Source organism: Chiloscyllium plagiosum, chromosome 1, assembly GCF_004010195.1.
Source record: "Chiloscyllium plagiosum isolate BGI_BamShark_2017 chromosome 1, ASM401019v2, whole genome shotgun sequence".
In the NCBI taxonomy this organism is placed as follows: domain Eukaryota; kingdom Metazoa; phylum Chordata; class Chondrichthyes; order Orectolobiformes; family Hemiscylliidae; genus Chiloscyllium; species Chiloscyllium plagiosum.
The window spans coordinates 90,389,406-90,415,311 of record NC_057710.1 but is presented as its reverse complement, the minus strand read 5'-3'; the positions used below and the strand labels follow the sequence as shown (position 1 = coordinate 90,415,311).

The 25,906-nt window shown below is 38.5% G+C and overlaps 1 protein-coding gene across 3 annotated transcripts in view; it reads right to left on the bottom strand.

Annotated features, from left to right (window-relative positions):
- Nucleotides 1-25,906, bottom strand: part of corin (corin, serine peptidase) — a 241,591-nt gene that overhangs the window by 164,094 nt on the left and 51,591 nt on the right. For all 3 annotated transcript variants that reach the window (XM_043691602.1, XM_043691580.1, XM_043691591.1), the window contains exon 3: nucleotides 17,764-17,971. In XM_043691602.1, coding sequence (XP_043547537.1) covers nucleotides 17,764-17,971 — 208 coding nt within the window. The remainder of the gene's footprint in view (nucleotides 1-17,763; nucleotides 17,972-25,906) is intronic.

Genomic DNA, 25,906 nt, shown 5'->3' with positions numbered 1-25,906 from the left:
CCATGCAGACATTGAAACTGACAATGTCTACACTGAAACTGACAATGACCACGTGGAAATTAACAAAGGCTGCACTGGAACTGACAAAGACTGTATCAAAACTATCAACAATTCTGCAATGATTGCCATAAACAAATCATGTTACAAAGACTGTAATTTCATCACTGACCTATTGTATCACAAGATGTATAAAAATTTCATGACATGTACTCCGGGTCAAGAGAAGACTTGCAGCTGACCACTATGCTGTTGGTGTCTTTCTCTCCCTGGAGCTCCGGTATTTCCTTGTGCAACAAACTCTGTCATTGAACCCCGATTCTGACTCCGAGACTGGTATTTTTCCCCACAACACTACATTATACTCCCTCCCACACCAACATACCCTTCCGAAGATGTAATTCTCAGTTCTGCTCACAGTACTCCAAGTGGGGTTTAACCAGAGTTTTGTATAACTACAGTATATCTTCTGAATCCTTGTACTCCAGTCATCTAGGCATAAAGGCCAACATCCCATTACCCACCCTGATTATTTTCTGCATGTGACATTTTAAAGATTTATGCACCTGAACTTTGCAGTCTCTGGACAGCCACTGTATTTAACTTGATACCATATATAGAAAATACCATGGTCTACCTACGTCCATCCAAAATGGATAACCACACATTTGCTTACATTGAACTCCATCTGCCCAGATTTGCCCATTCATCTAGTCCAGTAATATCCATTTGTGATTTTATGCTATCATCTACACTGTTTACAATGCTGCCTAACTTTGTGCCATTGGCAAATTTAGATATATGATTATCCAAGTCATCAATCTATAATATTAATAACTGACGCCCTAACACAGATCCTTGTGAAACATCATTGGTCACATCCCTACTTTCTGTTCCCCGCTACTCAACTAATTTCCTCGCTATGTCAGTGATTTGCCTTCAATTCTGTGGGCTTCTACCTTAGTTAGAATTTATCGAATATCTTTTGGAAATCCATATAAGCAACATCCAAAGACATTACTTTGTCTACCACCTTAGTCACCTCTTCAAAAAAACTCAATGACATTTGTCAGACACAGACTTACCTGTCATGAATCCATGCTGACTCTCCCTGGATAACAGAAATTTTTCAAGGTACTAAGTTACCCATCTTTGATTATTGACTCCTACAATTTGTCCACCACAATGGTAGGCTAACTGGTCTGTAATTTCCTGGTTTTCTTCTTTTGACCTTCTTAAAAATATAAGTGACATGCTCAATTTTCCTATCTAGGGAACTCTAAAAGTTTGTAGTTAGGACATCTACTACCTTTCGCACCACAAATGGAAACCCTCAGATCCTGGGGATTTGTCACTCTTTAATTCCATTAATTTCCTCATTACCTCATCTTTTACTTACAATAATTTTATTCAGTCCCTGGCCCTGATACACTATTAACTTCCTCAGGATTTCTGTCGAGCTATCCTCCTTTTCTACAGTAAATACAGAGGCAAACTAATTATCCAGTATGTCTGTCCTTTCCCCATGATCATTGACAATATCTCTGTCAATTCACTTTCAGTTGGCAAACATTGCTCCTGACTACCTGCTTTTTAATGTAACTATAAATTTCTACTTACTGTTTTTGACGTCCCTAGCAAATTTACTTTCAAGATTCCTTCCCAGTGGCTCTGATATGCTGCTTTCTGACACTTTGCAAGTCTTTGTATCTCTACCATTCTGCAAGATCTTGTATTTTTGCATTTTTGGCAGCCTTTTTATTTGGTTTTATGCTATCCTTTATCCCTTTAATTGTCTACAGCTGCATTTTTCTGTGAAGTGGAGTTTTTCCCTCTCCGAGGTATAAACTGGTTTTGTACAGGATTAAATGTTTCATTAAACATGCTCCACTATTCTCCAACTGTTTTACACATTAGCAGTTTATTGTGGGTGGTCTCCATTTCTTCTCATTAAAGTCAGCCTTACCTATATCCATAACTCCAGTAGGTGATTCGTGCTTTTCACTTTTAAATGCTACATTGAACTCCATCATTATGATCACTCTTTGATAAATGTTCACACACTATTCGGTGACAAATTAAATCTGGCTCATTGCCCATTACCAAATCCAGTATTGCTTGTCCCTTTGTTGTATACAGGACATATTGCTGTAGGAAACTATCCCAAACAAACACCCTCCTGAAGCTCACTACCTTTCTGACAGGCCTCTCCCAACCTGATGAAGTTAAAATCCCTCATTAATACTACTATAGCTTTGCCATACACTTGCCTCATTTCTGTACTTAAATAATCTAGCACTCCAGAGCTGCCACAGATGGTCTGCACACTACATCTATTACAATTTTACATCATTTACTGTTCCTCAGTTCCACTCACATAGTCTCCATTGAATGCTTTCCCCTCATATATTCTCCCTCATCACTGAAGTAATTTGTTTCAAATCCATAGGGCTACATCACCTCTTCTGCCATTTTCCCTGTCCATCCTATAAACTTTATAATCTGGTATGCTTAGTTCCCAATCCCAACCATCCTGCAGCTATGTCTCTATAACTCAGAGCAAACTCTCAATATTATTGTGAAATATTCTTCAGGTAAATTTTAGATGGTCAGCTAAATTTATTGTATAACACAGTATAACACCGTTGTCTGAAGCAAAAAGTATCAGTCCAGACAGCTGTTTCAGCTGCTCAGTGCCAGGGTGTGGGATCTCAGCTGAAGGCTGAAGAGGAACCTGAAGTGGGAAGGAGAAGATCCAGCCTTCATTCATGTACATATCAACGGTATAGGCAGAACAAAGGAGGAGGTTCTGCAATAGTTAGTATGACGAGTTAGAACCTAAGTTGAGATGCTTTCTTGTTTCCTCAATTTGAATGGCATCTTGTACTATGGTGTTATGTTCAGTGAAATCACTCACCCTGCATCCACAATTAAATGAATTACTGACATATCAAAATCAATGCAGTTTCTGAAAATTTGTGTCACACCGAGTATGGCTATATGTTTTTTAACAAAGCGCATTTTTTCAGTGGACTTTCTGCAGACCCTCTGCAAGAGGTGTAAGATGAACCTAAGAAGATCTCCTCCTACATGAAGGAGATCTATGAAAAATGCTGGGTTCTGTTAGCAACACTGTTCAGAAACTACACCAAAGATGTTAGCCATTAAAGTCCTCTTAATACATTTATCAACCAGCTGATATTTCCTTCGTTCAGTCTTTACAACAGATTCTACAGTCAAAAATTAAAAGTTCTCTCCAAAACTGAGTGAAATTGAGCTATTTTCTTCCTCCCTTAACTAAAGGATAAAACTGTTGACTTTGCTGCAAATAATAAACTCAAAATTATTTATTTAAAATCCAGATTACTAGTCTATTAATCAAAGTAAACATTGCAAATATTTTGTACTCATTTTATGACATTTATTCTTTTACTTGGGTGTTTTTGCATATAAAATCTGACAGTTAAGACATTATGTTCTCTGCCACTGTTAGCCAAACATTGTTTTTGTGTAGGACTTTGATGAAAAAATGTAGGAACCTTCAAATGACGATCTTTGCTGTTTTCATATCCTTCCCTGTTTCACAACCATCAGTGCTTCACTGAGCTTGGATGAGTTTATCCAGAACTTCTGAACTATACCACGCAAATCAGTCTGCTTTATTCTGCTTGAGAAATCCTCAAGTAAAATTTGTGAAAACAGTGAATCTGATGAAGTAAACAATATTTTGTATTGACAAATGGCCTTAATTATTTAAGGACTATATTTTCTAGACAAAAACTATAAGGCTATAAGATATAGCAGCAGAATTAGGCCAATAAGCCTCCCAAAATTGCTACGCCATCTGATCATAGCTGATATATGTCTCAACCACATTCTCCCGCCTTCCCCCAATAATCTGTGATACCCTTTCCAATCAAGAACCACTGTCTTAAATACAATCAATGACTTGTCCTCCATAGTTTTATGCGGCAATTAGTTCCACAGATTTGTCACCTTCCTGCTGAAATTCCTCCTCATCTCAGTTCTAAAGGGTCATCCCTTCACTCAGAGGCTGTGCTCTCAGGTCCTTGTCTCTCCTACTAATGGAAATATCTTCTCCAAGTCTACTCTATCCAGAACTCTTATTATTCTGTAAGTTTCAATCAGATCCCCCCCATCCTTCTAAACTCCTGAGTTCTCAACTGCTCCTCGTATGAAAAGCCCTTCATCACTGGGATCATTCTTGTAAATCTTCACTGGACCCCATCCAACACCATCACATCCTTCCCCAGATACAGGGCCCAAAACTGCTCACAATATTCCAAAGATTATCTGACCAGAGCCTTAAACAGCCTTGGCAGTACATCTCTCCTTTTGTATTCTAGCTCTCTTGAAATGAACACTAACATTGCTTTTGCCTTCCTAATTTCCAATTGAATCGACATGTTAACTTTAATAAAATCCTGAATGAGGACTCCCAAACCCCTTTGTGCTTCAGATTTCTGAAGCTTTCCTCACTCAGAAAATAGTCTATGCCTCTATTTCTCCTACCAATGTGCATAGCCTCGCACTTTACCACAGTGTATTCCATCTGCCATTTCTTTGCTCACTCTTCTAACCTGTCCAATTCCTTCTGCAGCCTCCCTGCTTCCTCAACATTACCTGTATCTCCACCTTTATATCATCTGTAAACTTAGCAACAATACGCTCAGTTCCTTAGTCCACATCGTTAATGTATAACTTGAATAGTTGTAGTCCCAACACTGACCCCTGCAAATCTCCACTAGTCACCGGCTGCCATCCTGAAAAAGACCCCTTTATCCTTACTATCTGCCTTCTAGCAGTCAGCCAATTTTTTACCCATGCCATTACCTTGCCCTAAAGCTATGGGCTCTTATTTTATTTAAGAGCCTCCTGTGCGGCACCTTGTCAAAGGTTTTCTGGGAATCCAAATAGATCATGTCCATTGGCTCTCCTTTGAGGAGGTAACGAGCAAGTAAGACAAAGAATTTTAACAGATTTTCCAGCTATGACACCCCCTTGACAAAATCATGCTGACTCAGCCCTATTTTATCATGCACTTTTAAGTACTCTGCAATCTCCTGCTTGATAATGGACTCTAAAATTTTACCAATAACTGAGGTCAGGCTAACCGTCTTCTGCCTCCCTCCCTTAGACATTTTCCAGTCCTCTGGGAACCTCCCTGACTCCAGTGATTCCTGAAAAATCACCACCAATGCCTCCATAATCTCCAAAGCGACCTCTTCAGAACTCTAGGGCTTAGTCCATTAGATTCTGGTGATTTATCCATCTTCAAACCTTTCAGTTTTCCCAGCATTTTCCCCTTAGTGATGGCCACGACAGAAACATCTGGGCTCTGACTCTCTTGCTACAGATGTCTTCTACTGTGAAAACTGATGCAAAGTGCCTTTTTAGTTCTCCCACCATTTCTTGGTTCCCCATTACTACTTCTCCAGCCTCATTTTTCAGAGGTCCAATGTCCACTCTTGCCTCTGTCCTTTTAGATATCTACAAAATTGTTTGCAACCATCTTTTATATTACCAGCTGATACAGTTTTACATTTCATCTTCTTACCCCCATTGCTTTTTTAGTTATTCTCTGCTTACTTTTAAAATCTTTCCAATCCTCTGATTTTCCATTAATCTTCACCACATTGTATGCTTTTTCTTTTACTTTTATGCTGTCCGAACTTCCCTTCTCAGCCGTGGTTGCCTCATCCTTCCCTTAATAAGTTCCTTCTTCCTTGGGATACGTTTTTGCTGTGCCTCTTGAATTACTCAGAAACTCATACCGTTGCTGTTACACCATCTTCCCTGCCAGAGTCTCCTTCCCATCAATTCTAGCAAGTTCCTCCCTCATGTCTTTGCAGTTTCCTTTCTTCATCTGTAATACTTGTTATATCTGATTCGGGTTTCTCCCTCCCAAACTACAAGGCAATTTTATTGTCCTATGGTCATGGCACTCTAGGGATTCCTTCACCTTAAGCTCCCTAATCAAGTCTGCCTCATTACATATCATAAATCCATAATTGCCTGTTCCATAGTGGGTTCTATCACAAATTGTTCCAAAAAATACCCATCTCATAGACATTCCACAAATTCCTTTTCTTGAGATCCATTACTGACCAGATTTTCCCCTATTGAAGTCCCCATTGATGATTGTAATAGTGTTTTTCTCACACACCTTTTATATCACCTGATTCATTTTCTTCTCCACATCCTGACTACTGCTAAGAGGCCTGTAGACAACTCTCATTTGTTCATTTGCAATTCCGTAACTCTACCCTTCCAACCCTCTTTACTTCATGATGTCAATTTGATTTCATGTGTTACTAACAAGGTATGATACCCCCCTGTCATCTGCCTATCCTTCTGACAGGATGTGTATCCTTGGATATTTGGATATCCTTGCAGCCATGTCTCTGCCAATTTCAATCAAGTTTAATAAAAAGATTCCATTGAGTAAGTCAAGGGAAAATAAATATTAGCACTTTTCTTTAATTTTTATTGCTATGTGTAGTCAGTATTCCTTTATCTTTTAGATATACTCTGATACTATTTGAATCTCCCTTTGGGTAACCTGTGGCCTGTCTGGATCAGGAAGGATTCCTTCTACCGTTGATTGACTTAGGTCCAATGCTAGATTATTTTTCAAAATTTATTTTCATAAAAGTACATCCTATTACATTTTGTTATGAAAATGGATCATATCCTTGAACTACTTAGATATATTGAACTTTTAACTAAAAAATTAGTTGTTTGAAAGAATGACTTACAAGCAAAAAGACGACTGAGAATATAAATTCAGTAGAAAATCCCTGTGCAAATTATACAGACACCTGAGAGAAAACACAGAATGTCACACCTAAAAAGTATCAACAAAATTTCAGATAGCAACAATTCAAAAGGAGAATTGCCATTCAAAAATCTGAACCATGATTATATGCCAAGCTGCAGACATAATAGGAGTTGAAAGAAAAGTAGTTCTAAGAGAAAGATATTTGTTTGTTATAATTTCAGAAATACACATGAAATGAGGTCAAAAGTCAACTGCAGCCCCTGACCTTGGTGTGCCGCAGAGATGTCTTGCTAGTGAATTAGTTTGTGACTGAATTTCCACTATGCTGAAGTATGCTGCAAAAAGGCACAGCTGCAAATTACTAGGCACCCTACATGTGTGGTTAAACAGAAACAAAGTATTTCTGATTGCTGAAAGCAAGCCAGTAAAACCACTGTCAAAAGGAAACTGGATAAACTCATTCCTGTTCAAGTGAAACTACCTCAGCCTGGTAAAAATCTTTGTCTACACAGGATCTAACAGGTGATACCACAACCAGACTTAGCAAACATGCTTTAGTCTAAATCTCCTTCAAAGAAAATTGTTCTGGAAGAAAACTTATATTCACTTGCAAAGAGGAAAAAGCCTGCAGACCAACATCTGGTTGAGACTTCAACTTTAAAAAGAATTTTGCAACTTCAGCAACTGCCACTACTCGAATCTCAGCTCCTACCAAAAAGCACCTTCACTGGACAGTTACTCTCTGGATTCAGACGAAAATTATGTGAAGTAATCTTTGTACATTTTTTAAAATAAAAACTTATCCTTAAGTTAAACCCTTTTCTTTTCTTGTATGTCCACGACCCCCGCCATGTTTCCATGTATCCCCATGTCACTGTTTGTGTATGTACCTGTGTCCATGTGCATGTGTGTGTTTGCCGAGAGTCATTTAAAGTTGGACTTCATAAACAAAGGGTTTGAGAGAATCACACAATAGCCAATCACAAAAAAGAAAAAGAATAAGAAGAGAACTGATAAACGCACCTCTGCTTCTGGACAGAAGATAAGAAAAATTAAAAAAAAATCTGTATATCTGTGCTGCCCATGACACTACTGTTTATCGAAAAGCACCTCTTCTTTCTCTCACACCAACATGTCTGTTTTATGCCAGCTATAGTGTTTCAGTAAAGCCCAACACAAGCTGAAGGAATTGCCTTATATTTTCTGCCTCGGGACTCCAGGACAATACTAAGCTCAAAATCTTGAGACCCTGAATTTATTCCTTTACTTTGATAACTCATCCTCCCCCCCACTCCTTTTGTGTCTTATTACCATGGGTTTGCTCTCAGCTGAACTAGTTATTTTTTGCTAAAAATATCTACAATTAATCTATACATGTATCCCTTTTCTACTGGCATTGGTACTCCCTTCATGTTTTGCTTTGGATTACTTTTTTTTAAAACTCTTCCACTTGCTGCTTCTTTGCATTTTTCAACAACATAAAGCCAACATATCAGACACAAAATGTCAGAGGAGATGATGACCTCATGATATTAACCACTGCATGATCTAGAAGACATTGCACTTCATTTAATTTTAAGATTAAAGTTTATAATTAGTGTAAGGTAAATTTTAGTAGCGTTAGACAAGAATTTTCAAAAGTTGATTGGAGTAGACTGTTTGCAGGTAAATGGATGCCTGGTAAGTGGGGGGCTTTCAAAAATGTGCTATTAAGAGCTCAGGTTCATTATGTTCCTATTACAGTGAAAGGTAAGGCTGGTAAGATTACAGAATAATGAATAAATAATAAATATTGAGGTTCTAGTCAAGAATAAAAATGAATCATATATTAGATATAGACAACTGGGATCAAATTAATCACTTGAACAGTGCAAAGAGTATGGGGCATTCTTAGGATGGAGGTCAGGAAGTTAATGAAAGGATACGAGATAGCATGGGCAGGTAAGGTAAAGGATAACCCAAAGAGATTCTGCAAGTGCATTAAGAGCAACAGAGCAACTAGAGAGAGTAGGGCTCCTTAAAGATAATTGAAGTCATCTTTGTGTTGAACGTTAGAGATATTAAATGAATATTTTGTGGCAGTTTTCACTGTGGAGAATGAATGGAGACTACAGAACTCAGAAAAATAAATATTGATGTTTTGAAAACAATTCACATCAGAAAAGAGAAGGTGCTGGAAGTCTTAGAAAATATAAAGGTGAATAAACCTCTGGGACCTGATCTAGTGTATCCCTGGACTTTGTAGGAAGTTAGGGAGGAAATTATGGGGCCCTTGAAGAAATATTTCTATCATCTATAACATACGGTGAGGTGCCAAATGACTGGAGAGTGGCTAACGTTGTGCCTTTGTTTAAAAAAGGTTGGGGGGAGAAACCTGGGAACTGTAGACCTGTAAGTCTGACTTCAGTGGTCGATAAGTTGTTGGAAGTGATTCTGACATATAGGATTTAAATGCATTTGGAGAGGCAAGGAATGATTAGAGATAATTAGCAAGTGATATTGTGTTTCACAAATTTGATTGAGGTTTTTGAGGAAGTAAACAAGAAAATTGATGAGGGCAGAGCAGGTAGTCATTGTTTACTTGAGCTTTAGTAAGATTTGACAAGGTTCCACATGGTATGCTAATTAGTAAAGTTAGATTACATGAGATTGATGGTGAGATCACCAATTGGATACAAGATTGGCTCAATGGCAGCAGACAGAGTTGCGGTAGAGGGTTGTTTTATCGGAATGGAAGCCAGTGGTGTTCCACAGAGAGTGGTGCTGGGCCCACTATTCTTTGTCATTTACATAAATGATTCAGATGAAAATATAGAAGGCATGATTAGGAGTTTGCAGAAGACACTAAGGTTGATGGTATTGTGACAGCGAGGAAGGCTATCTAAAATTTAGAGAAGTTGATCAATTGAGTCAATGGGTCAAGGAGTGGCAGATGGAGGTTAATTTGAATAAATGCAAAGTATTGCATTTTGGTAAAGCAAACAAGAGGATTATACAAATAAAAGTAAGACCTTGAGTAGTGTTGTAGAACAGTGAGACTTAGGGGTTCAGGTATATAATTCTTTGAAGTTTGCATCATTTGTAGACATCGTGCTTAAGAAGGCATTTAGCATGCATGCCATCATTGCTCAGAGCTTTGATTTGGAATTGGGGTATTGAAGTTGTAAGGATATTGGTTAGGCCTCTTCTGGAGTAATGTGTCCAGTTTTGATTATTCTGTTATAGGAAGATTTACCAGGATTTGCTGGAAATGGAGGGTTTTAGTTATAAAGAGAAGCTGGATAGGCTGGGACTTTTTTGACTGGAGGATAGGAGGTTGAGGGGTGACCTTATAGAGGTTTATAAATTCATGAGGGGCACAGATAAGCTGAACGGTGGATTTCTTTTCCCCACAATGGAGAATTTCAAGACTAGGATGCATATCTTTAAGGTGAAAAGAGAAAGATTTTAAAAAGACATGAGGGGCAACCTCATTTCTTACACAGAAGGTGGTTCATGTGTGGAATTAGCTTTCAAAGGAAATGGTGGACATGGGTACTGTTACAATGTTTAAAAGACATTGAGATAAGTACACGAATAAGAAATGTTTGGAGGGATAATGGGCACAACAGAGGCAGGTGGGACTAGTTTGGTTTGGAATTATGGTCAGTATGGACAGGTTGGACTGAAGGGTCTGTTTCCATGTTGTACAACTCTATGACTCCATTAAAGATATATTATAAGCAACTGTCTAAGTAGGGGATGCCAAATAGTATAAAGCCTATTCCTACTTCACAATCAACAAATCTCAGTTTTCATTAGGAAAATACATCTTGACCTGAATATTATTCAAAGGATGGGAGTGGTTTAACAACAAAGAATAAGGGGCTCCTATAAACAGGAATATCCCACATTATTTAAATAGTTAACAAAGCTGAATACCAAATACAGCGTTACAAAGACATTCGCTAAATCTTTAGTCACTCTACACATGGGGAAATTCTGCGTCACTTGATGAAGCAACATACAGGGGTGGCAAGAATGGGCATCATTTCCCAAACAACACAGACAACCAGCTATGTTCATGCATGGTTACTGTATCCAAGCCTACCAGTACAATTTAAATTTATGTTGACTGTATACAGCTTGATATGGTAGTAGTAAGAGAAATCCACTCTATGTCAATGTTTGATGAGCGTTTAATTAATTATCCAAAAGTAGAACCCGATGCCAATAGGAGATCCTGGCAGCTGCCATTGAAAGAACAATAATATTGTTTATCACATTTATAAATTTTATTGCAGAGATTTTGTTCAACAGATTACCATTTTGAATTGCCTTAATACCAGAGATTTTTGATGGACTATGTCCAATATTTAACAAGGTCTTTATGGAGTCATATGCCAAATAGATGACACAAAGATACATATGGAAACAGTTGATGAGCATAGTTAGAGTATATACAGTCTTCAAGAGTTTATACAAGGAAGGGCTCCAAACGGTCCTTGAGTTTGGTAAACCAATCGGCAATTTTCTTTTCGCTTCACTTAGCAACTACCATGAAACACTTAAGATAACTCAAGAAAATGTAAGGTAGCATTGAAAACAGATTGAGATAATACTTTTCAGAGCTTCAAAGATGTTAGCATCCATGGTGTATTAACACACTATAATCCAACCTTTTGAAACATTATACTGGTTCCTCCTTCGGCTACATGCTTCAGAGCAATGCTCTGCCAGGAGAAACTGAATGGGAGTTGCGTACAAGCCTGTTACACATCATGTGCATTATGGGGCACAGAGACACTGAAAACATAGAAGATTAGAGCATTCAACCAGGCTATTCAACCCCTCAAGCCTGCTCTGCCATTCAATATGATCATGGCTGATCATTAATCTCAATACCCTAATCCTACCCTCCACCCATATCCCTTGATCCCTTTAGCCATAAAAGCTGTATCTACCTCCTTCTTGAAAACACTTAATGTTTTCACTTCAACCACTTTCTTTGGGAGTGATTTCTACAGGGTCACCACTGTCTGGGTGAAGACATTTCTCTTCAGGTCAGTCCTAAAAGGTTTACTAGTTATCTGGTCTTGCATCAAGCCTGTCTTGTTCTGTTGTTGTCTTATCATGTTTCTATGGGATCCCCATCTCATTCTTCTCAACTTCAGTGAATACAATCTTAACCAACTCAATCGCTCTCTGTATGTCAGTCCTGCCATCCCAGGAATCAATTTGGTAAACCTTCACTGTACTCCCGCTATGTCAAGAGCACCCTTCCTCAGATAAGGAGACCAAAATTGCACACAATATTCCAGGTGTGGCCTCACCAATGCCCTGTATAATTGCAGCAAGGAATCCTTGTTCCTATCCTCAAATCCTCTCGTTATGAAGGCCAACACATGGGTTGCCTTCTTTACGGCCTACTGAACCTGCATGCTTACTTTCAGCAACTGGTGCATGAGGACACCCAGATCTCATTGAACATTTCTCTCTCTCTCAATTTACACCCTTCCTATTTTTGCTACTAAAGTGGATAACCACATATTTATCCCCATTGTACTGCATCTGCCATGTATTTGCCCACTCATTCAGCAAGTCACAATAGCTTTGCCAGATCTGATAGCAGTAGTTGAGGAACCAGAGAAGACTCTACAGCTGTTGGTACTGTTTTGAAAGACTCAGTGAGTTGGCTATGAAAACATAATTAAAACTCTGATAGCAGTTTACAATTGTGGTGGCTTAGCAGTGCATGACAAATATTAGTCATTCCAGCTTCACTTTAGAAAGAAATCTCAGGGAAAATTCATCAGGGACATTTAGGCAATATCAATTGCAACAACAGAGCTCAGTCAATGGTGGCCTAGGATCTCCACAAACATGAAGGATCTTACGGATCAGAAGAAGATCTGTGCCATGAGGTTATCCAAGTGAAACACAATATATTTGCAAAGCAGATCCTGGTTGTGGTTATTTTAGACAATGGACCATGGTTTGATAATGAGCACTTCGGCCAATTGGCAGCCAGTTGTAGATTTCAGCATATCACAAGAATAGGAAAGCTGAGTGTGAAGTCAGGGACATGAAGCTGCTGTTGAAGAAGAATGCCAGTTATTGTACAATGCCACTAGATTGTAGATCTGCTCCAGTCTATTGTAGCCTGGTACTATCAAAGTCACTAATGGGCAGGAAGTTGAAGAGTCAGGTCCCCATCCTAAAGAGGTTGATTCCACGTTTACACTTACTGGATTATCAAATCATTTATATAATAAGGAGCAGTCTTATCATGCATAGTAGGCCACACACAGCAATCGGTGCTACTGAGTGAGACTGTTGTCACATTTAGGGAAAGCAGCAGTGAGCCAGAATCCAAACAGAAATGGTATGGGAGCTTGTAAAAAGAGCTACAGACCAGCACAGACTGTATATTGTTTGTACTGCCAAAAGGATTTCACAAAGGAACCACAAGAACATTATCCCTTCAGGGCTCACCACTAATAAACTGAAACAAATCCAAGAGGAACTTGGTAATGCAAGGCCACTACAGAGTGCAAACTGTTCAAGAGAAAAAATATCAACTACCAAGTCCAAAGGAATACATTCTAGAACTTCCAGATTTCTGAATTTATCATTTTAAGGCACTTTAGGAAAAATGAGGTAGAGGTAACTGTAGTTATATACTTAAAGTATAATATTCATAGTGGGGAAAAATGCTTGGAGGGGGATTGCTTATATAGGTCGAAGAAAGGTTAATCCTGAGGGGTGTCATAAGCACCACCCACAAAGATGTCATATTGACTTGAGGGCTGTGACACCTAACATCTAGTCTGCCTCAAAGTCTCCGTAACAATGTCTGGCAACTTAATGCAACCTATAACTAGTTGCTAATATGCAATGAACTATATCATGTTAAATATAAGATTCTCTTCTAGTAAGAAGAAGAAGTGGTTTCTTCTACCCATTAGACCAAGCAGGTCCTGTAGTTTTCTACAATTACATAGGATCCTGGCAATAACTTTCTTCATGAGCTGGCATATCAATACAACATTTTGTCCCAAGAAAACCACAGAATATCGAACTTAAAACTTATAGTAACAAGCTTAATTGTTACTTAGGAATTTACAAATAAGTGGATCTTTAGTTTAATTTATTTTTAAGAGCATTTGATGAAAACATTAATGATATGGAAAAAATTCTAAAAATACTACATTACAAAATAACAAACAAGCATAAACTCAAAATGCCTGTGGCCATGCAACTTCTTTGCTCCCAGTAGTAATAGCAATAAATTGAAAAAGCTAAAAACTATCTTAGATTCTGTTTCGTTTTACAAACCATACATGCGAATTAACCTTATAATAGCATGTAGTCCTCAACACTGCTTTGACCTTGACAAGCCTAAGATTATTGCTCTCTATGAATTGACATGACTAGTTACATAATGTTAAAATCTTGCAACGACGTCATCCATGCCATTTTTCAAATAATTTTCCTAACAAACATCCTGGGACTGAAATAGTTATATTTAACTGATTTGACAGTTTTCACAAACTTTCATTGATTGATTTTGTTAAAAAATCAAAGTTAAATATGTTACATATATTTTTCTCTTTTCTTCCTTCAATATCAAACACTTGGATAGTGTAATGTACTTTATATTAATTAATTTCACTTCTTTCAAGTGCTTCTTTAAAACAGTCAAGATTTTTAAAAAGGTTGGTATTTTTGACAAGTGTAAACTCAAAATGCGTGTGGCCATGCAGCTTCTTTGCTCTGAAGTCACCACATTTTTGCTTATTCTCCTGATTAATTCGATGGTCTACTCCAATTTGGTTGATCAATCATACATTGCACTCAAACAGCAAAGCAGCAAATGTTTGTGGGGGCTCTTCCTCTCCCCACACTAAACCAAAATGCATCTCATACACGTATACACGTATACACACACACACCAAAATCATAGTTAATTTCTACAATTTGATTATTGTAACAGATATTCATTAAAGGACAAAGATTTTGTTTGACATAAAATAAAGTTTAATACATTATGTTTGAATCAATAAGATAGAAATTGCTATCATTAACAGTTGCAATATACTTGAGCCAATTTCCTTTCTCTGCTGTTTTAAAGAATGCCACGCGAACATATTAATGTTAAAATAATAAGGATAGGAATTTGCTTTGTATGGCTCAATAATGTCAACATTCACTTCTGGCTTAATAGGATTATTATTGTAGACCAGCATCTAAATTATTTGCTACAATAGAAGGGAATTTCACCTTGCAGATTCTTTTTAAGAGTTCACTTGAACTGAGGCCATATCCGGAGCTTTGTGAAATAACAGCTCCCAAATAAATGCCCAACGGATGAACTCTCCTCCAGAAGAATGGGCATTAGATGAACCAACAAATTAAAGACCTGTAAACTTTACTCCCACTGTTTTCAGTATTATAGGGATAATATTAAAGGGAGTAATTTTAAGAGTCATGAGCTAATCCAGCATAATCAGACCGTTTTACAAATGAGTTGTTGTGCTCAACTAAGTTATTTGATTCCTTTGAATAACTAACAGATTTCACAAGTGGGATCAACTGGACTTTGGGACAGCATTTGACACAATCCCACAGAATGGCCTATTGCTAAGGTCTAAGCCTAATGTAATATATGGAAAGTATTAGAAAGTGGTTGATAAATGGGTGGTTGGTTGGCAAAATGTAGCAGAGGGTGATGAGGATCTAAATTGCATTGACTAGGAGGGTAATTGAGGCAGAAAAAGGTTGAGAGACTAAAAAAATTACTTGGATGAGCACTTGACATGTCATAACTTTCAAGGCTATGGATCAGGTGGTGGAAAGTAGGACTAGTGTAGATTTAGTGTAGCTTTGGCAGTATAGACCTGATGGGCGAAAGGGCCTCTTATGTACTGGATGATTCTATAATTAATCAATAAAAGATTAATAAAAGCTGACATATAACCTGTAACAAAAGACCTGGTGTTTTATGTAACATAAAGATACATTTTGTATATTTTACTTTGGAAAATTGTGTTTCTCCAAGACAGAAATAAGAGATGCAAAATGAAGAATTAATTATTGACCTTGTGCAGTTTCATTTGTCTTAACAAAGATTAGGGTAGTATTGAAATGTTATACAAAAATCCAATATTGAAACATTAATAAAATAGCCTGGTTACAATGTATTGGAAATCTTTCATGGGTCAGGAACCAACAATAATGAACAAACATTTAAGTTAACTAAATGTTTGACAGTTATACTAATTTGAGATAAGAAGATATGAGTTAAGGGTTTAAAAAAAGATTACAAATAGGTATTTTGTTAACCTATTATCCAGTGCTAAGAAGAGGACAACACATTTCAGCCTGATTACCTGAAAGAGTCATAAGAAAGTCTGTGCCATTGATATGTTAAGTTTTATCTCTTTTTGCTATTCCTTAAAATATTGTATAACATTTTAACTCGGTACAATTCTACCTTTTGATGCTTAATAAACACCTTGAATTGGAAATCTGAGGTGTTTGATCTCATCTGATGTTTAAGGCTCATAAGAACCTACATAACATATTATTGGGGATTCAAGATAGTTACAGCATTATGCCAGTTATAAATCATTCAAAAAAAGGAGACAAGAAATTCTTTCCACTCTATTGTCCTGGTTGCCCCCTTCCCCCATTCAATTTGATGCAAGTCATGCTGTTTGCCCATGGCCATGATTGCTGCCCTCAGCTAATGCAGTACACACTGTTCAGCGACTGCACACCGTAACCAAAAGCTCCCAAGATCATGACAGTTTAGGATAATTTCAAGCCAGCAAGCATTGCTTAAAAGGGAAGGTACATTGTAGCTGTACAAGCCACTGTGGCATTGAAAAAAAATTGAATGATGGCACAACATAGGAGACAGCAGGCTCCAAGGTTTTTGAAGAATGCATTGGACACCTTTTTGGAGGAGTTGGAAAGGAGGAGGGTTGTAAACCCAGAATGTCCTTCAGCCAAATGCTGATTTTCCAACACAAACGATCCATAACAATAAAGACCAATTTACTAAGTTCTTTAAAAAAACTGCTTTACAGGTAAATTATATCTTTAATCCAGTGAAACGTAAGGAGGAATGTAATTGCATTTTTGATGAACTTAAAAGAAGAATGCAAAACTGATCATTTTTGAGCTCTTTAAGTTTGTCTATAGCCTGGACATAATGAATAGGCCACTTCATGGTTCAAAGAACAATCAAACTACAGTTCAAACAACACGCACGAAAATGGTGTTTACGAAAAATTTTATAATTAACTGATCATGTGAATAAAACTCCAAACAGGAAATTAAAATCCAATTGAAAATGTTTACTGGGTGGGGGTGGGGGGAATGAAAACTGTCAGTCAGTAAAATGAACAAGTTACTTTTTGAAAACCCAAAATACTTTGAAGTTAAATTCATTTTCACACACGATGGTCAGCCTTGTATGAACAAGCAATGTGTAGTCAAAGGATGAAGGGGATATCAGAAATTGCCAATGGTTACATTATGCCAGAAGCCTCATAAAGCATTTTGGCATTAACCTAATAGCCAGATCAAGTTATGGTTCAATGTACAATGACCTTTCCTTACTTCACGCATTAACCTTTTTGTTTGCATAGTATAACCCATACCTATCAGGACTTGACACTTTCCCCAAAGTGATGTCAGTAAATACTCAGATATTTTGAAAATGATATTGTTATTCTGAAGTATAGGTAATGCATTCATTTCAAATTCCTGTACAATTTCAAAGAAAGCATTTATTTATTATTGTAAATGCCTCTATAATACAAGATATAAAAGAAATTTGGTCCCAAAGCATTCAGTATTTGCATGATAATATTACAAAATCTTATTATCTGGCTGACAGATATCTCCAATAAAGACAAGCAGGATACATCTCCTTCTGCACAATTTGAAAACCACTGGTTTACCTGCTCACCTACCTCTCAGTGCTGTTGATACACTCTGGGAGAGCAATGCTGCAACCAAACAGCATGATATGTTGATAGCAGCGCAAAAGGTTAAGCTGACTGAAGAAGCGGATGAACATTTCCATGTCGGTGTTGCTGTAGTTTGAAAGATAGGGTGGTACAGTAGTCTGATTGTAGGGCAGTATTTCACACAGACTGTAACTTAAGTTGTTACAGGTACCTGTAAGAAAGAACAACAAGTGTGTAAAATCATGTTTTTAAGAAGAAAAGCACCAAAACCAGGGTCCTCAGCTTTGATAACAGACTTTGTGGATTAATTCTCAAAATAGAAAACTTATATTCTATTCAAATATGACCCAAGTACTCAACCCATTCCAATACGTTTCTTGGGAACGTGACAACGGAAACCATCAGCTTGGAAACTTTACAAATCTCCACCACAGGGAGTAGTTAAACTAATTTCAGTGAATATTTAATTATGCATCTAATTAACCAATTAGAACTATATGCCCAGTTAATTTTTTTAAAAAAGGTTCAACATGAATAAATAATAAACTAAATTTCCCAAAAACGTATTCTGAATACATATTGTTTAATGCTTCCAAATATAACCTGGTGGACTATAACCTGGTGTTGTGTGACTTTTAACTTTGTACACCCGAGTCCAACACCGGCACTTCCAAATCAAGAAAAAGCATGTCATTCATGGTGTTATAGAGGTGACACTGAATACAAGTACAATGAAGTAATGTTTAACATTTCTGGACAGCGTGCTTTCAGAGGAACGTCAAGTTTTTGGAATGGGTACAGGTGAGGATAACCAGATGAAACCAGAGACAAAGGCTTCCCTTGGAGAACATTAGAATGTTTTCATTGAGAGCAAAAGAGATTAAAAGATCAAAGTTAAGTATGCAATATATGAAATAATTGCACAGAGGTCAGCATCCTGCCACCAAGTCACCCTCTATTTACATGTGCACAATATGTGTCTCTGACCAGCCAGCTCAGAGCCAGTCCTTAGAATCATGAGACTCTCAATCACCTGTTATGATCTGTCAGCCAGGGCTCCCTGATTGGCCCAGATTACCAGCCCTAATCAAGGATTTCATAGTCAATGAGATCCACCCAGCCCTGGTTCCACTCACTACAGTATAAATGAAGTAGGAATGAAGAAAGATGAAGTAAGTTTTGCTCTGGCTTGTGGGTCTGTAACCAAAGGTTTAACGTATAAAACATAAAATGGTATACAGGTACTCCTGAGTGAGAGACGATTTGAAAATTAATGTCAGAGCCCCCACATTCTCCTCAGTTGCCTCTCAGAGCAGCCTGGGAAGCCTCTTATCTGGGCCGAGATATTATCAATTTTCAAGCCTGAAAAATTGGCAATACCTCCTCACTTTCAATTTGTTCAAGTAGATCATAGTCCTCCTTCCTGATTTCTATACCTCTCTACAGAGAATAGAGATGTACTCATTTAAAACCTTAACTACATCTCTGGTTCCACACAATTTGCCACTTTGGTTCTCAATGGGTCCTGCTCATGCCCTTGTTAGGCTCTTGCCTTTTATAAATAATACTTTCCTTTATTTTAACTATCACTGTTTTTTTCCTATCCTGTCTTTGCTTTCCTTATTTCTTTTTCTAAATTAACTCCCTGCTCTTTCTATAGTTCTCTAAGGCTTCTGCCTTAAGCCCTTAGTATCTACCATAATCATCCCTTTTCTTCTCCTTATCCAATCTTGTATATTCCTCAACATACAGATTTTTCCAGATTTGTTGGTTCCCCTTTATGGGAGCATATTGGCCCCTCATCGTCAATAATTGTGAGAAGTTATTTGAGTCCATAATTACTCTGATTAACTATAAATGCAATTAAGTCACAGAAGATGTTTTGATATGGGCTAACATGGGGTTTAAGGCCATAGTTTCCTAAAAGTGGCCACTCAAGTAGATAGGGTGGTAAAAAAAGGCATATGGCATGCTTGCCTTTGTTGGTCAGAGAATTGAGTACAAGAGTCAGGATGTCAGGTCGCTGCTTTATAAGACTTGAATTAGGCCACACTTGGAGTATTGCATTCAATTCTGGTCGCCACATTATAGGAAGATTGTGGAGGCTTTGCAGGTGGTGCAGAGGTGGTTTACTAGGATGCTGCTGCATTTGAGAGAATGACCTATAAGGAGAGATGAGAAAAATTCAGCTTGTTTTCTCTGGAGTTGCAGATCCTGGGGGAGGCTTGTTAGAAATCTATAAAATTATGAGATGCATAGATAGGGTTGACCGTCAGAATCTTTTTCCCAGAGTTGAAATGTCTAAAACAAGAGGGTATGCATTTAAGATGATAGGAGGAAAGTTCAGACAGGATGTAAGGGGCAAACTATTTTACACAGAGAATGGTAGGAGTCTGGAATGCACTGCAGGGGTCGTGGTGGAGGTAGATACAATAGGGGCATTTAAGGGACTTTTGGATAAACACATGAACATGCAACGAATAGAGGAATATGGACCAAGTGCAGACAGAAAGAATTAATTTAATTTGGGATCATACTCAGCATAACATCATAGGCCGAAGGGCCCGTTTCTGTGCTGTAAAATTCTATGTAAAATCTAACTGCAGGTTAAATTTGAATTTTTTTTTTACCTTTCTATTGCCAGAAGTAGTCAGCCATTGCATCAAGTTCATATTGACAAGTGAGGCTGCTTTTAACTTACACGATTTAAGTACAGTTAATTCAAGTGGACCTTGGTCAATTCAAATCAGCAAGCGTTTACTATTTGGCCTTCTAGTACGTCAATTGTTCAGATTGTTTCAATTCACTGAGGGCTTAATTCCAGCACTTATCAAAACATTGGCAGTAAGAATCATTAACCCAACTTTATGACTACAATTGTGAAATGCTGAAGTTTTTTTCCATTCCTAAGACTACTGAAGTGCCAACCTTATTGGATGAAATACATAGAATTTTTTTAAACAGTGGATGAGCAGGTCTGGAGTATTCTGTTTACAATTAATAGAAAACAAAGTAGTGATGGTTTGTACATTTAAACTAAAAAGAGTGATTCCATTTATGCAGTACAAAATTATCATTGAAGGTACCAAACCAAATTTTCCATTTTTGTCAATTAAGTGTCTCTCAATTTGCAATTGGTTTGTATTATTTTGCCAGAATATTCACAACTGAATGAGTAATATTTGAAGTTATAGCCATATATGATAATCCAGTGGCTTTATAAACTCAAAGGACTTAATTTCCAGGAGCTAGGGGCTGTGATGGATGTCAGTTGCAGGGAGGGAGATAAACTGAAGATACAGTCAGGTAGATGGGTGATCTCCATTAAAGGTCAGAGAGGGAGGCAGGTAATGCAGGAGTCCTCTGTGGCAATCCCTATCTCAAACATGTTTGCTGTGAGAATGTACCACTGACAGGCAGGTTTCTGCTACTGAGACAGGCTCTAATGTAATGAGGAGTATGCCAGGTTCCAAGCGATTGAATGTGATAGGGAAATCTCTCGTTAGAAGCACGGACACACAATTCTGCAGTGGACAGTGAGACATCACTGTGTTGCTTCCCTGGAGTCAGGATCAAAAATATCTCAGAGAGGGACCAGCAGAAAGTCGTTATAATAATTAATAACATAGAAAGTGAAAAGGATGACATTCTGAGAATATAGGAAGTCAAGCAGTCTTTGTGGTCCTTGTGGATTGTAATGTCTGGATTACTCCCAGTATCACAAGCTAGTGAGGGTAGGAATATGAGGATAAAGCAGATGAATGCATAGCTTGTAAGCTGGTATAGGGGAGAAGGATTCACATTTCTGGATCATTGGAATGTCTTCTGGGATACAAGTGACCTATATAAGAAGGACAAATTGCACCTAAATTGGAAGGGGACTAATATACTGGTGGGGAGATTTGCTAGAGATGCTCAGGAAGATATCAACTAGTAAGGGGTGAGACCCAGGGAGATAGTGAGGAAAGGGATCAATCTGAGACTGGTACAATTGGGAAAAAAGAGTCAAACAGTCAGGGCAGGCAGGAACAAAGTAGAGAATGAGGTAGGACTGATAAATTAAATTGCATTTATTTCAATGTAAGAGGCCTAACAGGGAAGACAGATGAATTCAGCGCTTGGTTAGAAACATGGGACTGGGATGTCATAGTAATTACAGAGATGTGGCTCAATGTTCCAGGGTAGAGATGCTACAGGAAGGATATAGAGAGGCAAGGGGAGTGGCGTTTTTGATTAGGGATAACTTTATGGCTATATTTAAGGAGGATATTCCTGGGAAAACATCCAGGGAAGTTATTTGGGTGGAACTGAGAACTAAGAAAGGGATGACCAGCTGACTGGGAATGTGCTATAAACCTCCTGAATAGTCAATGGGAAATTGAGGAACAAATTTGTACAGAGATCTCAGTTATTCATAAGAATAATAGGGTAGTTATAGTAGGGGATTTTAACTTTCCAAACATAGGCTGGGACTGCCATAGAGTTTCAGCTTGGACAGAGAGGAATTTGCTAAGTGTGTGCAAGAAAACTTTCTGATTCAGTATGTGGATATACCTACGAGAGAAGGTGCAAAATCTGACTGACTCTTGGGAAATAAGGCAGGGCAGGTATCAATGGGGGAGAACTTTGGGGCCAGTGACCACAATTCTATTAGTTTTTATATAGTGAGGAAAATGAATAGACCGGATCTAAAAGTTGAAGTTCCAAGTTGGAGGAAGGCCAATTCAGACAGTATTAGGCAAGAACTTTCAAAAGTTGACTGGGGGTGAATGTTCGAAGGTAAAGGGATGGCTGGAAAATGGGAAACCTTCAAAGATGAGATAATAAGAGTCCAGAGACAGTATGCTCCTGTTAGGGTGAAGGGTAAGGTTGGTAGTTGGAGGGAATGCTGGATGACTAGAGAAATTGAGGTTTTGGTCAAGAATAAGAAGGAAACAAATGGCAGGTAAACATAGCAGAGATTGAGTGATTCCCTAGAAAAGTATAAAAGCAGTAGGAATAAACTTAAAAGGGAAACTAGGAGGGCAAAAAAGGGAACATAAAACAACTTTGGCAAATAGGGTTAAGGAGAATCAAAAGGAATCTACAATACATTAAGGACAAAAGATAATGAGGGAGAAAATAGGGCCCTTTAAAGATCAGCAAGGCCACCTATGTGTGGAACTTTAGGAGATGGGGGAGGTACTAAATGAGTATTTTGCATCAGTGTTTACTGTGGAGAAGGATATGGAAGATAGAGAACCTGGAGAAATAAATAGTGACATCTTGAAAAATGTCCACATTATGGATAAGATGGTGCTAGATGTCTTAAAACGCATAAAGGTGGATTAATCCTTGGGACCTGATGGGAACTCTGTGGGATGCTAGGGAAGTGATTGCTGGACCCTTTACGGAGATATTTGTATCACCAGTAGTCACAGGTGAGGTGCCGGAAGACTGAGATTGGCTAATGTGGTGCCACTATTTCAGAAAGGTGGTAAGGAAAAGCCAGGGAACTTTAGACTGGTGAGCCCGACATTGTAGTGGGCAATTTGTTGGAGGGAATCCTGATGGATAGGATTCGCATGTATTTGGAAAGGCAAGGACTGATTACAGATCGTCAACATGGCTTTATGCATAGGGAATAGCATCTCAAACAATTAATTGAGTTTTTTGAAGAAGAAACAGAGAGGAGAGATGAGGGCAGAGCAGTGGACCTGATATATAGATTTCAGTTAGGCATTAAACAAGCTTCCCCATGGGTGACTGGTTAGTAAGGTTAGATCACATGGAATACAGGGAGAACTAGTCATTTGGATACAGAACTGGCTAGAAGGTATAAGACAGAGGATGGTGATGGATGGTTGCTTTTCAGACTGGAGGCCTGTGACCAGCGGCGTGCCACCAAGGATCTGCGCTGGGTCCACTACTTTTCTTTATTTATATAAATGATTTGGATGTGAACATAGGAACTGCAGTTAGTATGTTTGCAAAGGACACCAAAATTGGAGGTGAAATGGACAGCGAAGAAGGTTACCTCAGCATACAATGGGTTCTTGATCAGATGGGTCAATTGGCCAAGGAGTGATGAACAGAGTTTCATTTAGATAAAATGTGAGGTGCTGCATTTTGGAAAGGCAAATCAAGACTTTTACACTTAATAGTAAGGTCCTGGTGTGTGTTGCTGAACAAAGAGACCTTGGAGTGCAGGTTCATAGCTCCTTGAAACAGGCAGATAGGATAGTGATGAAGATGCTTGATATGCTTGCCTCTATTGGTCAGAGCATTGAGTATCGGGGTTGGGACGTACTGTTGCGGCTTTCCAGGACATTGGATTGGCCACTTTTGGAATATTGTGTGCAATTCTGGTCCCCCTACCATAGGAAGGATATTATGAAATTTGAAAGCATTCACAAAAGATTTACAAGGATTTTGCCAGGGTTGGAGAATTTGAGCTATCGGGAGAGGCTGAATAGACTAAGGCTGTTTTCTCTGGAACATCGGAGGCTGAGGTGTGACCTTATAGAGGTTTATAAAATCACGGGGAGCATGGATAGGGTAAATAGTTAAGGTCTTTTCCCCATGGTGGGGGAGTCCAGAATTAGAAGGCGCAGGCTTAAGGTGAGAGAGGAAAAATTTCAGACAGACCTAAGGGACAACTTTTTCATGTAGATGGTGGTGAGTGTATGGAATGAGCTGCCAGAGGAAGTGGTAGAGGCTGGTACAGTTACAGCACTGATAGTGTGGTGACGAAACAGGATTCTGGGTAATCTAAAATAGAAGATGGGAAAAATTTCTGCCTGTAAGAACTGCTCCTTTTTTTGTGGTATATTAGGTGCTGGAGGTGATTTTCTCGAATTCCAGGAGCAGCAATTAATGTTATATATGCTGTTGCATTGTTTTGGAACTTTGGAAAAAAAAGTCGAAACAACAGCAGTTTTAAAAGGGAGAAGAGCAGACGAAGGAAGTACATGGTGAGGACAGTGCAGGAGAGCGAGAGAGAGAGAGAGAACCTGCACAGTTACTGCCTTTGCTGTTTGAATTCATGCATCATTGGACATCGGAGTGCATCTGGGAAAATTAACAAACAGTGAAATTCACAACTAATCTTGGAGGAACTGTTGGGCGAAGTTCACAGCACAGAATCAGATAAGTTAATTGTAGTTTTAAGTCTGTCCAAGAGAGAGGCTGTATTAGTGAGTACAGTGGGTTCTTTCTTGATTATACGTTTTTGGAGATAAGTCTCTTGATTAAACTTAAAATATAAGCCACAGCTGTTAATTTAACATGGGGCAGTGTTTGTAGAGGAATAAGACGGTGTTATTTTCTGGATCTGTGGATTGTGAAGGAGCAAAAATGCCCTTTGCAGTGATATGTACTTCTTGTCAGATGGGGGTTTAAAGAGAGTTTAAGGGTTACTATGGATTATATCTGCCATAAATGCTGTTGGATGCAAATTTTATCAGATTGAGTGGATCAGTTGGAGAGACAGATAGAAGCGATAAGGAATTTACAACAGCAACAGTATGTGATAGATGGCAGTTATAGGAAGGGGGGAAAGTCTCAGATACAGTCACATAGATGGGTTAACTCGAGCAAGGGTAAGAGAGGTCGGCACCTAGGGCAGGAGTCTTTTGTGGCTATACCCATTTCAAAAAAGTATGCTGTGTTGGAAAATGTAGGAGGTGATGGATTCTCAGGGGAACATAGCACAAACTGCCAAGTTTCTGGTATTGAGACTGGCTCTCATGCAACGAGGGGTACGTCAGTTTCCAAGAGACCAATTGTGTTAGGGGATTCTGTAGTCCGAGGTAAAGACAGACGTTTCTGTGGCCAGCAGAGAAAAAGCAGAATGGTGTGTTGTTTCCCTAGTGCCAAAATCAAGGATGACTCAGAGAGAGTGCAGAATGTTCTCACGGGGGAAAGCAGCCAGCAGGAGGTCATTGTCCACATTGGAACCAATGACATAGGAAGGGAAAGGTTGAAATTCTGAAGGGAGATTACAGAGAGTTAGGCAGAAATTTAAATGACTCAGAGAGAGTGCAGAATGTTCTCACGGGGGAAAGCAGCCAGCAGGAGGTCATTGTCCACATTGGAACCAATGACATAGGAAGGGAAAGGTTGAAATTCTGAAGGGAGATTACAGAGAGTTAGGCAGAAATTTAAA